We start from the raw sequence: 13,156 nt of genomic DNA, 5'->3' as shown, positions 1-13,156 counted from the left end.
ATAATTTCAAGAGACTTCAGGAAAGTATCTTTCAAAACAAAAAAAAAATCAAACAGGTTACGTTTCATTATTTGTCAACAACAAAAGGTGAATCAGATTGTTTTGAACGGTAAGCTCCTATGATGGGGACTCCGCTAAAATAAATGCTCCACTCTCCTCCACTGGCCTCAATTTCTCAGTCTCATTTCCTTCCCATCATTCATTGCCCGCCAAGATGTGTGCCCCCCATTTATACGCAAGTACACTCATTTTGCAGTGTATAATATGCACTTTTGTCTATAATGTGCTTGTCTATTTATATGCATGTCACTGCATATATTGCGTGCACGTGTGTGCATAATGTCTAGGTGTCTGCTGTTTGGCGAGCGGTAGTGTAGCAGTTAGCGCGCTGCGCTACAAACCTGGCAACCCGAATTCAATTCCCGCTCATGGCGAACACCAGCGACCATTATCTGAACCGGTCATGGGCCTCCCTTAGGTTGATTCCGCCTCAAATGAGTACCTAGTGAAGTGTGTAAATATCGTCACTAGAGAGAGAAAGGCGGCCGGGCGTGGTGTTGGCCACCTACCCCCTCCTGTGGCGTAGGCCAGCCTTCATAGGTGCTACTCGCTAACAGCGGGGGATCTTTGTCTTAGGTGTCTGCTTTGTGTGCCATTTTCATTGACGGGCAGACCATTAGCAGTCTTTTGAAATACGTGGTCAACCAGGTTAGTGTCGACTGGTTTTGCATCACATTATGTCTCTAAGGTTTGTTGATATCTCGTCTCGCATCCTCTTGTTGTATTTGCCTCCGTGCAGTTTGCCGTTCTCTGTGTGCTACGTGTGTGATGTCCCCCTGTGTGTTCCCTCGCTATGTGTTCTACCCCATTTCCACCTGATGATGATCGTTTGTGTTGCGTTCTAAACGTCATGATTTATTTTCATTTAATTTAGTTTTATTTTATTTCTACATACGTGACTTTACCGAAGAAAAAAACAATGAGTATAGACCATTAGGTGTATAGTGTACATTTTCTACAAAAACACACTGTGTGTATGTGTGTGAGATGAAGCTGTCATTTAACTAAAACGCAGCTAACTATGCCCCGTTGGTGAAGCTCAAAAGAGTTTATAAACACATGTCCATATTTTTGTTATTGAGCCAAATAAACGTAAGCTTGTTTCCTTTTTTTATTATTATCAACGAGGCATGATGGTGATGTGATACCGATCAGCCCATCAAGTTACACCCGTGCTACATCACACAGCGGTGGGACACACCGGGGCTTTACATGCAGCCATTGCCTCTTGAATGTAGGTCTTCCATATTCGCCCTTTAGTAACCCCTTCACTGCAAACCTGCCTGTCCTGCACTGATCCGCTCTATCCGTGTCACGCAGATACAGTCGCTTGCGGCGTGTCTCTTTGGACTCTTTATTTGTGTCGCCCCTCTCCATCGACTCAGCCGCCTAGGATGGTCACCTTTGTGAGCAACTCGAGCTCCTGGATGAACGAGGCACTGAAAGCCTCCTACGACCTTAAGGTCACAGTCCCAGCAACGGCAACTAAAATGCATCACCTTAGAAATGCGGCGGGGAAATGAAGTATTCTTTGTTTCTTTCGGTTAAGTCACGTCTAAAGATAAAATAATAAATTAAAATAATAGCATATTACGACGTTTCGATTGCAACACAAGCAATCATCATCAGGCATAAAAGAAATAGCAACAAAAATCTAACTAGAAAACTATAGACAGACATACAAGCAGACAGACATCACAACGGCACACAGAGAGAGGACACATATCGGCACAAAGAGAGAGGTCGTTTCTGTGACGGTCCCTCTCTATATATATTTAAGGGACCGTCACAGAAACGACCCCTCTCTTTGTGCCGATATGTGTCCTCTCTCTGTGTGCCGTTGTGATGTCTGTCTGCTTGTATGTCTGTCTATAGTTTTCTAGTTAGATTTTTGTTGCTATTTCTTTTATGCCTGATGATGATTGCTTGTGTTGCAATCGAAACGTCGTAATATGCTATTATTTTAATTTATTATTTTATCTTTAGACGTGACTTAACCGAAAGAAACAAAGAATAATTCCTGCAGTCACGAAAGCTCCAAAATTAAGGGGAAATGAAGATTGAATTGGGTGAGGAACAAGCGGATCGTGGACATAGTCGGAGAAGGAGAACTCCTTGAGACGATGGGACAGGCAAGAGGCGAAGAAGAGGGCTAAGAAAAAAGTGGGAAGATGGTGTCATGGAGGCTTTAAAAAGAGTGATAGGGCTGCAGAAGGATGGGAGAGAGAGAAAGAGATGGTAAGACAGGAAGGGATGCAGACATTCTATTTATTAACTAACCCAGGACATTTCTGGACGTGGAGATGATGATGACAACGATGATGATGATGATAGTGTCTGTCATTGTGTATATGTATTTGTTCGTGTGTACCCACGTGTAGAAGCACAAGTGTTCTGACCCTTTGCTCTAGTGTTCCGAGTGGCCTGATTCACCAGGCAACTGGGTATTTACCTGATAAGCCAAGCCTGGAATTGGGTCATCACACAGCGTGACATAAATCTCGGCTTCAATCAGTTGCCTGTTGATTTAAGTTGCCTGAAGGATGAGGCGCCTCGGACTCCACGTTCGGCGTACCAAACGAATTCCCAGTCGCCCAGATGCCCGGCCTGAACCTCTGTGTCGTGTCGTGTCGATTTAGGAGTTATACGCAGGGAGAGACGAGTGCTGCGCCCAGCCCAGGGAGACGGGAGGCGCTGCTCATCCCAGCTGCAGCAGAGCAAGCCGTGCCCCGTGCTGCCCTGCTACCGCTGGGAGTACGGCCAGTGGTCCGGCTGCCTGCTCCAGGTGCACACATTTGAGTTTTTCCCCAACCGCTCCCCCTCTCCAATTTTATCCCAGTTGTGCCGTCAGTTTCATGTTCAGAGCAGTGCCATCTGTTTGTATAACAGAACGCCCGAAGGAAGCAGCTGTCATAGAACTACTACTGAGATCCTTGCAAGTGACCGCCAGCAAGATGTTTTCTTGTTCATGTTTGTTTGTTTGTTGCGGTTGCACCCGATTCAAGAGCCGAATGGCTCACAGGGCTATACCTATTAATTGAAATGAAATGAACTTTGAAGCAAGTCCACACTGTATAAGGAACCATTACTCATGCGATGAGTAATTTTCATCGCATGACAGCCAAATTAATATTTAATTTTCAAAGCTGGAATTTATCCAAATTAAGTGCAGAACCACATTTAATGTGATTGTCTTTTTTTGTGCGGTCATTGGTGACTGGGCTGAGATAATCAATTCGCTGTCCTCGAGAACTTGATTTAATCACAGGCAGGACCGGGGGTGCATGGCCCCAAGAAAATCCTACTGTGTGGGTCCCCCCCCTCCCCCCGATGCCTTCAAACTAAACCGGAAATATTACATCTGACACCGTCACATCAAAGTGCGGGGCCCCCCAAAACGCGGGGCCCGGGACAATCGGCCCGATTCGCCGTACCCTCGGGACAGCTCTGATCACAGGCCTGTAACCACTCGGCCACCTCTATAGATTGTATTTTTATCGATCTACAGCGCGGGAGTTCCACAGCTCCTTTGATGATAAATGATGTCGCTTGTTTTTTATTGCAGTTCGATGAATGGTCGCGATTCAGCTATACTGTTCAATAAAAAGAAAAACAAATTAACGTCGTGGCGCAATGTATTGGCCACGAGTGGCTGCAGGAGCCACGTGAACCCTTTGCATACAAATTATAATAGATTTAAAGGCATCAATCCAATACAATTTGATCCATTTATCATGAGCTTACCAATATTCATAAATACATCAATGCATCATTACATTCCTAATCATCACATGTTTCAACCTTTCACCAATATTTAATTACTGCTAAATTCTGGCTTAATTATTTACGTCGTCAAATGTCAAATTGTCTCTCTCCCAAAAAAGCAAAGGGGAGTCCAGTCTCTCTGCAGGACAACCACTTTTGTCTTTCCACACAGATTTTCCTGACATGTTAGATCAACCCCCATCCGGCAAGGATATGATAGGAATTCACATGTGCATGAATTCAACTATTATACTCAGGCCACGCATTCCTCAGAGTGATATTATTGATCACATGGGCTTAAGGCCACGAAGGATCCAGATAATGTTGTTCACTGGGTCCACTTAAATGGCTTTATCGAGCCTTCATTCTTGATTTGAAGCTTTCGTGACTGCAGGAATCCATACTCTTTGGTTCTTTCGGTAAAGTCACGTAGGTAGAAATAAAATAAAATGAAACAAATAAAACAAAATAAGATAAAATAAAAAAATTAGCCTTTATGATTTGTCTTTGCCAGCTGAGTCACTGGGAATGTATTGGTGTTCAGAATACCTCCGGAGTTGTTAGCACACTGCACTACGAGTGCAGCAACTTCATATTGATATCCAGCCATGACTAGCATCAGTGGCGAATTATATCTGAACCGATCACGACCCCCCCCCCACCCGCATTGACCAGCGTTGTGAAGTATGGTCAAACAACCCCCATGGCAAATATGGTGTCGGGAGGCCTTCATCCAGAATTAGATTGACAAGGGCTGTAATATAGTACACGGTATCTATCGGTGTCATTAGTTCACTAGGTGAGGAATTACTACAGGAAAAACAAATACGAAGCTGACAGCTTCCAGTATTAGATGACATTTCCAGCTTCACTAGAGTCCACAGTCGGTGATTCCCAGTGAGAGATTTCTGGGCCACTTGGGAACCTGAGGCTACTGCAGTAAAACTTTTTTTCTGTTTTTTTTCTTTCTTATTTTTATTTTTCTGAGACATTGATCCTGTAGTATGCTTTCACTGGAAGCAGTATGGTGGGGTTTAGGCACTAACCTAGCACTGGAATACACACATGACTAGAGTAGTTCCCTAGTGGCTGTGTGTATTTTTCACAGTTCCATAGGCAGTTGAGGGCAGTGACATGGCCGAGCGGTCGCACGTTTGCCACTTGCTGCAGGGGTTTGAAGCCCAGATGTCTCTCTGGTTAATGCTAAACTGCTGGTACATTAACCACAACATGTGCATCTTCTGCTTCACAATGGAGACCCAATGAAAAAAAAGTAGGCCGCGTCTACTGCCTTCATGGTCGAAATTTGAACATTACTCACAAATTACCTAATCTCGTAAAACCACATGGCGACATCACTCTCACTGTGAAATGACTCCACGCGATTCTCAGCTGTGAAACGGAGCCCTTTTGTGATAGTCTTGCACCTCCGATTAGGACGGTTGGCTTACGCAGAGTGCAAAGTTAAACATACATTCAGACGTACAATGGCACGAATACCAAATGAACCAATGATTTGATAGACAAGCTACTGATAATGTGTGTACACCCATAATCAGACGTCTAAGCATCAAATGTGATTATTTGAGGAGTGCAATGCCCACCCACAAATTCCGCCCTTTGAAAAAATATATATATTCTGAACGTTTGCGCGAGGCTGAATTTGTTTAAATTCTCCGTGTGTAGCTGCGGAAGTCCTGAGTGAAGGTTGAATAAACTGGGAGCAGTGATGTGCCCATGTGGACATGTGCACAGTGTTGGCAGTGTCGTTCATACATTTGTGTTCGGAATGGCGTGCTGCTACGATGTGGCAGCTGTTTCTATATGGAGACGTGCCAAGGCAAGGGTGCCAATCCGCTCACGTGTGCACGAGAGAGTGCAGCCACAAAACATTAAACGCGTGTGCCTCTGACTGAGCCGACTTTCCAATGCAGGATGCACAGTGCGGGGAAGGTGTCCAGGTGCGTAACGTCTCGTGTGTGGTGACGGACGGGCTAACCAACGACTCGGCGATGGCCGTCGAGGAGGATGACAAGTGTGGCGAGCGGCAGGATGTGCCAGATGGAGAGGTTGCCGAGGAGCTGCAGAGAGTCTGCTCCGTGCCCTGCCCAGGTGAATGCAAAATTAATATATATCTTTTAAGTTGTTGTCTTTTTCCCCCAGTGCTCTATCGGTGCCATGTCATGAGACTAGATGTCCACCGAGAATTGCTCCCAGAGCAGTGGATCACTCCCGTGTGAGAGAATAGTCGACGAAATGAGATGTCAGAATTATTTCCGAGATATGCTTCAAGTGGCCCTTTTCATGCACAACAATCCGGGGTGTACTTTGATGCACATAATGCCGCATTAAAGTCAAAGCGTACTTTTTTTTAAATTCCCAGAGCAACAATTTAACCGAGTGTATAAACAAATTTTATATGTTGGGTGTTTTTTTTTCGTGGCGTCATGTCGTTAAGAACATGGTTCATTCATGAATGGCTGAAACCCACGTTTAATCTCAGAATCTCAGCAGTGCCAAGCTCAGCAGTCTGGTCTCATAGCCACTCAGACATCTCAAGTGCAGAACTTCTTCTTAGAGTAACGGCTCTCCGCCGTGGTTTCCCTTCTATTCATGTGGCTGTGTCAGCTCGGCAATAACTCTCACAAACATTCAGACGTTTGCGCCGCCTGCACATGCGAAGTAAGCAAAGCTTTCCTTGCGAAGAGGCACGGATGCAACTCATGTCAAAGCCAATGATAAATCGCCAGCTCCCCACCCACCCAAGAGCCAGATGGCCTGTTCACTGCATGGCTTCGCCTGTCTCCCACTCCTCTCACAGAGAGGGCCGAGCAGAGGACGTTTTGTAATCACGTACGAGTGGGTGGGACACCAACCATGAGCCTCCCCATCATTGTTAATCACGAACGAGTGCTTCTCAGGACTGTGTCTGCACCATGAACTGCTAAGATTGTCTGTCGATTTATATTTTGTGTTGGAGAGGTTTTTTTTGGGGATATTTAGGCTTCATTACAACAAAAAAATACACATTTTTTCCCCCTGGTGTTTAAACATTGCTATCCAGTGGTCAAAAATAAAAACAACAAATGTATTGAAAAATACAGCTTACTAGTAGCCATATGTGAAAAATGTGAACATTTATTTATTCGATACAACGTGTGTATCTTTGGACTGAAGCTGTGTATTTACAAGCATATCTTCTCATTAACGGCAACTTATATAATCAATATTAGCAAAAGTTACTTGAAAATAAAACAAACTGTGTAAATAAACACATTATTTAGTATTTTAGTGCGGTGGAGCAGTGCAGCAGTGGTTGACCCACTGTGCTTATTAACCTGGTTACCTCCGTTTAATACCTGCCCTCCTCTTCACCAACCCACACTCACCAGCATTGTGATACATGGTCAAACACCATCCATGAATGATTCTACAAGAGGGAATGCCTTCTACCAGCAATGGCATGACACGAGCCCTAACCATTATCATAGCAAAGGTCATGCCAAGTGGAATTCATTGGAGGAACCACAGCGGTCAACCACAGGAGTCGCGTGCATTGCCAAAGGCATCATGGTTCGTTAAAACATATAATTTTTGTAATTTAACTACATTTTGAGGACTTTGTTTTGTCCACATCGTACGTGCTGATGGGGCCTCTAAATGTGGGGAATGTCACGACACCCGAGATGTGGCCACATTTAGGGACATCATAATTCCGAATCGCATTGTACTCTTAATACTGGCCCAGCTTTATTGAAAATTAGAAGCAACCATTGGCTCCTTTCTACTTTAGTAGTCACATCAGACCAGCTTTGACCGCACGGTTGGGACATTTGAGAGTGAATTTCGAATCAAAATGAGTGTATCTGTTGGCTAAGCTGAGTTGTTTGGGTACGAGAAGATGGAAAACAGAAAGTTGTGAGATTTCTGCTCTTGTCGGCATTCTGCAGAATATTTTGCGGAGCACTGCAAATAAAGGAAAATAAGGGCCTGTGGACGAGCTTAAGGTACAGGTGAAGGTGAAAGCCTGCAATGTCTCACTCACGTCATGGCTGGAATGAGGGCCTTCACTAGAGGGAGCTATGAAGAGCCTCTCCTTGTGAGCTAATAAACAATTATGTTATTCATACTCTTTGGTAAAGTCACGTAGGTATAAAATAAAATAGATTAAATCACGACGTTTCGGGCACAACACAAGCATCCGTCATCAGGTGGGACAACCACAGCAAGAAACAATTGCTGAAGTGGGCAAAAGGGCTGCTGCAACAAGAGGCCATATAGGCAAGAGAAGGGGGGGAGGAGTCAGGGAGGAGAGATAGAGAGGGTGGGGGTGTGGGTAGGAGGAGGGGGTTAGGAAACGAGCAAGGAAATGCTGGGGGTGGGGGGGAGTGGGCGGGACTGGGAGTGGGAGGCTGAAGAAACAAAAGATGCGGTTATTAGGGGGGTGTGGGGTAGGGGAAGTGGAGCACTGCAAGGGGGAATAAATGGCGAGCACGGCAAAATGCCAGGGGGGGGGGGGCGGTGAGTGAGCGGGGCTGGGACTGGGAGGCTGAAGAAACTGGAGATGCGGATATGAAGGCAACGCCATAAAGCAGTTAAGGTTTTACCTGGTTAATAACATCCTTCCAATGATTGCTCAATTTGTATCCATCTTCTCGGTTGAAGTTATGTCTGTGTTTATATATCTGGATGGCTTCATGAACAAACCTTTGATCGTAGCCCGACGGTTTGCAGAGTACCTTGGTCTCCGAAAAAACAATATTATGAGAGCCCACAGCGTTATAGCAATGGTCAGCCACGGCAGAGGTATTCGTTCTGCCGTGTTTCAGATCTGACTTGTGCTCGCGAACACGGTCCGAGATATGTCGTTTCGTTTCCCCAATGTAACACCCCCCACAGGTGCAACTTAGTTGTAGACTCCAGGATATTTCATGTCAGGAATGACATCCTTCACAGATGGGATTAGATCACAAATTTTGAGTACTGTACTGAATCGGACCTGGATCTTGTGTTTGTTTAAGAATTAGTAAATATTTTTGGTAACGCCTGCTATGTATGGTAACGTGATGGTTTTGATCGGCGTCTCAGGGGGTTGTTTCTCCATGGTTGGAGAAACAGCTTTGCGAATAATGTGGTTCGAGTACCCATTCATCTTGAGGGCCTGGTGTACGTGTTCCAGTTCATTGGCTAGGTGGTGTTGGTCAGAAATGCAGTGGGCCCTATGGTGTAGTGTTTTGATGAGGGAATTCTTCTGTGCCGGATGGTGGTGGGAATCAGGTTTCAGATAGGAATTTGTGTGGGTGGCTTTCCTGTAGACAGTGTCCCAACGAGCCATCAAGTCTCTTCTCAAATAAAACATCCATGAATGGTAGCTTACCATCCTTCTCCACTTCCATGGTGAATTTGATGGATGGGTGTTATGAATTAATGTGGTTGAGAAATTGGTTCAATGCTGGCAGGCCATGTGGCCAAATGACGAAAGTGTCATCTACATATCTCTTCCACAAGGAATGACGTAGGGTGGATGTCTGGATGGCATCTGTTTCAAATTTCTCCAAGAAAACATTCGCTATCACTGGTGATAACGGGAAACCCATGGGGGTACCTTAATTTTGTTTGTAGAAAGTACCATTCCAGGTGAAGTAAGTGTTGGTAGCCTCTTGTTGCAGCAGCCCCTTTTGCCCACTTCAGCAATTGTTTTTTGCTGTGGTTGTCCCACCTGATGACGGACACTTGTGTTGCGCCCAAAACGTCGTGATTTAATTTATTTTATTTTATACCTACGTGACTTTACCGAAAGAACCAAAGAGTATGGATCCCTGCAGTCACGAAAACTTCAATTATATTATTCCAATTACCTTAAATGTAAAGAGACATGAAGAACGACTATTCTTCTGCCAGAGGGGGGAACAAACATGAGTAAGTGACTGTCAGATAATGCCATTTGATATCTCCAAAGCATGACACACTGAACACCTCTGAAGAATGATGCATGTCTTTATATAGTTTAATAAAGACAACATGCAGATATATTGTTGCTGCTGTTAACAGCAGATATATTCACAGGAAGCTACGTGCACATTTTACCTATTCTCGTTTAGCACATTTACTCAAGATCCAATAATGAGGGTTTTAAATGATGATCCCTTGGACTTTCCAGTAAAACTCTACACTTCCAGGCCACCACTTACCTCAATAGTTTATTACTTATCTGCTTTAATTAAGGGTGCTTATTTCACCCGTAAACAAGATGCGACGTTTTGCTTGCTTGCTTGCGCGCTCTGGCATCAAAATAAATAAGCTTAAACGAATGCATGGTTAATTTCAGAAGAGTCAATACAAGGCCAAAGAACTATCAGCCCAGCAATAAAGATAGGGCTACGCAGCGTGCACTTGCAACGTGTGGCGTTTGTTAACGTGGTAATCGTCAGGTGCTCCCCGGAACAATAACTTCAAAATCGATAGCAGCCTGGCCCGAATGCCTGCTTGGGGACGTGACACTTCACAGAGAAATGGAGCGTGCAGGCAGTCGGGAGGGTGGATTTCTGCGGATGGTTTGCAGGCTTATTGGAAATCAATTGAATTTTTAATTAACTTTTTTTTTTACATGCGTCTGTTACATGTTTTAGTGTAACTCGGGATTTAGCTGATATGTTAGCATTTAAAGGACAACTTTCCTTTTAAAGAAAGTCTAGCCACACCTCAGCCAAACCTCGTTTGAAACGTTCATTGCAGTTGACGTGATGTGCATAATACCTTGAATGCATTGCTTTGTTACAAAAACCTTGACGCCTCCTGTATATTTGGAGTTTGCATGTTCTCCCCACGTACATTTTTCTCCGGGTCCTCCGGCTTTTCCCTCCACATTTAGAAACATGCGTTTATAGAATTTGACTGATATAAGTTTTCACATAAGCCACTTCATTGTGCTATCATTTATGGCCATGTGACTTCTGAAAAGAGCTATATAGCTCAGTGGGCCTTATCTAATAAAAGAAAAAATTGTTTAGTTTAACTCTTTTCATGTCCCAAGAGCCATCACATTTTTGTCAATTCGATTTTGATGGAAATTCTTCAGAAGTGAGACAAGTCTTATCTTGTGCTAAAATGATTTTGGACAGCAATTTTACTCTGCAATGATGGTTCAAATGCACGTGGCTGTCTCAACTAATCAACAATTTGATCAAAGATTATGTGAAATAATTACATTCGGTGGGATCCTGTGGGGAGGCTGAGTACTGTCGACATCCTGATTGTTATTTTGTTTGACTTGCTGCTCAAACAGGGGACCTGATTTGCATGAGACATCAATAATGTCCACTCCACCCAGATTCTACCCGTCAAGTTAATTAGCAGCATGTAATTAATGAAAATAATTACATAACACCAGTTTGTATGTGCGCGTGTGTGATAACGACCTGTATTGACTTGGCATTGATTTTAATGAGCTTGGAGCAAACCATTGTCACATGTTGTCGTCAATGTGCATGTCATAACATTACAAAAGTCACGAATGTAATCGGCATTTAATTACATATCTATGAGATCTGAGCTATTTTATTATTTCATTAAACAATCACTCTACCGATTATTGGTTCGTTTATGCCATGAATCGAAAAATACGAAAATTGTTGGGATAAACAAAGTCACTTCTGTTCCTATATGGAGCTGTGGATGGAAGACGATGGGCAGGGTTTGGTGACGTCGTGATCCTTGTCATCTGGGGCGTGGCTTGTAGGGGTTTCCCACCTTTGGGGTGAAGGATGTGGGGGGCATCCACATTTTTTTTATTAGGCACAAGTGATCGACTTAAATTTGTTTACAATGCATCAAGAATCATCGAATAGTTTTGAATGTTTTCCACGCTATAATGCGGCACTGGCTTCACAAAGAGCTGTACGTTATTATCAACCCACATTCGTAGCACTAGTACGTATGTAAGTCTGAACACTTGTTATCTTGCACTTCTACGAGTCCAGTCCATCACAAATGCACGCTGATCACAAAGTGTAGGCTCTTTGTTTGATGTCTGTTGCAAAACTGGCTCGGACTCGAGGATGGATCTCAAAACAGGTGCCGGTAACTGGTTCCAGGTCTTTTGTTGATCCGAGACCAGCAATAGTTTACATCCAGAGTGTCTAAATACAGGAGAACGTTTTTTTATTAACTATTTTGTAAGGGACCAAAATAGCAGATCCTGTTTTCCCTGAATTCCCATTTAACCGTAAAAAAAATTGTTCCTGATAATTGGAAAAATGTGGCCACTCTTGATAGATCTTGCAGACTCACCGACTTGTGCAGATGATAGAAATTGTGGGTGAAAGGGTGACAGAGAAGATGAATTCCTTCCCGTGCGTGTAATGTGTGTTATTTACAAAAACAAGCATACGTATTAAATCAATGTTGTTGAATGACCACATTGGTTGCAATAGGTCTCACTGTCACATAGTTTGACGTGTTAAATACGGGTGATCATGACTTCAACGCATTTTGAAAGACTCCATTCACTAGTAACCTTGGCCTCAGTCCATGAGAAAATTCAGACTCCGGGGGGAGTCGGTAGAATCTTCCAGCAGTACGCCAACATGGATTCTAACGGTGGATCTGTCTCGCTTTTAAATGTTCGACTTAATATATTGGATTGAGAAGAGGAGCACCCCGATCTTTACATTATTGCTTTAAAGCTTGAATGTAGTTATCCCACTTATTATTACAATTGATAATACAATTACGCAAATTCTTATTTTGTCAAATATTATTCCTAATTTGACTTGTTTTGGCGTAAGAAATGTAATTCCTGCCCATTTGGTCGCATTAGATTGCTCATTAGTTTCCTTACAGACGTTTTACAAGCAGAGTAATTTGGCGTAATCAAGGTAATGATTCGAAATTAACAGTAACATCTTAAGTTTTGTGAGTAAAAAAGAGTCTATACTTTTCCTATGACAAAAATCACATTTAATTTACAACCAAATGACAGTAACAAAATACTTTGACATGATAAATTGGACAATTAAATACCGTTTGCTAAATTCACTCGCTTTTTATTATTGCAGCCTTTATACCTTATACATGTCTTTGAGAAGCAGTCATTGTTCCAGGTGACAAGCATTAAACTTGAGTGTGCATCCATTAGGCCGGTAACGATACATCAATTTAACACGGACATTGACGCCACAGGCACCGCTGGTAATCCAAGTGGGATTGTCCGGGTAGTAGAGCCGCTTGCTGAGCGTATCTTCTCTGAAGCCTTCACCACGCGCTGCTGTGGGCACCCTCGGGAGTTGAATATTGGCTCTACTGGAGGAATTGAATATTGGTTCTACTGGAG

At 43.5% G+C, this 13,156-nt stretch overlaps 1 protein-coding gene across 2 annotated transcripts in view; it reads left to right on the top strand.

The window, feature by feature from the left end:
• LOC133346052 (thrombospondin type-1 domain-containing protein 7A-like) overlaps nt 1-13,156 on the top strand; it is a 234,534-nt gene that overhangs the window by 204,802 nt on the left and 16,576 nt on the right. For both annotated transcript variants that reach the window (XM_061557346.1, XM_061557347.1), the window contains 2 exons: nt 2,700-2,845; nt 5,760-5,937. In XM_061557346.1, the coding sequence (XP_061413330.1) occupies nt 2,700-2,845; nt 5,760-5,937 (324 nt within the window). The remainder of the gene's footprint in view (nt 1-2,699; nt 2,846-5,759; nt 5,938-13,156) is intronic.

The sequence above is a fragment of the Lethenteron reissneri genome, chromosome 23 (genome assembly GCF_015708825.2).
Source record: "Lethenteron reissneri isolate LAM-NWPU_2019-01 chromosome 23, ASM1570882v1, whole genome shotgun sequence".
NCBI classification, from domain to species: Eukaryota; Metazoa; Chordata; class Hyperoartia; order Petromyzontiformes; family Petromyzontidae; genus Lethenteron; species Lethenteron reissneri.
Note: the sequence above shows the minus strand (reverse complement) of the source record. Positions and strands in the feature narration are given on the sequence as shown.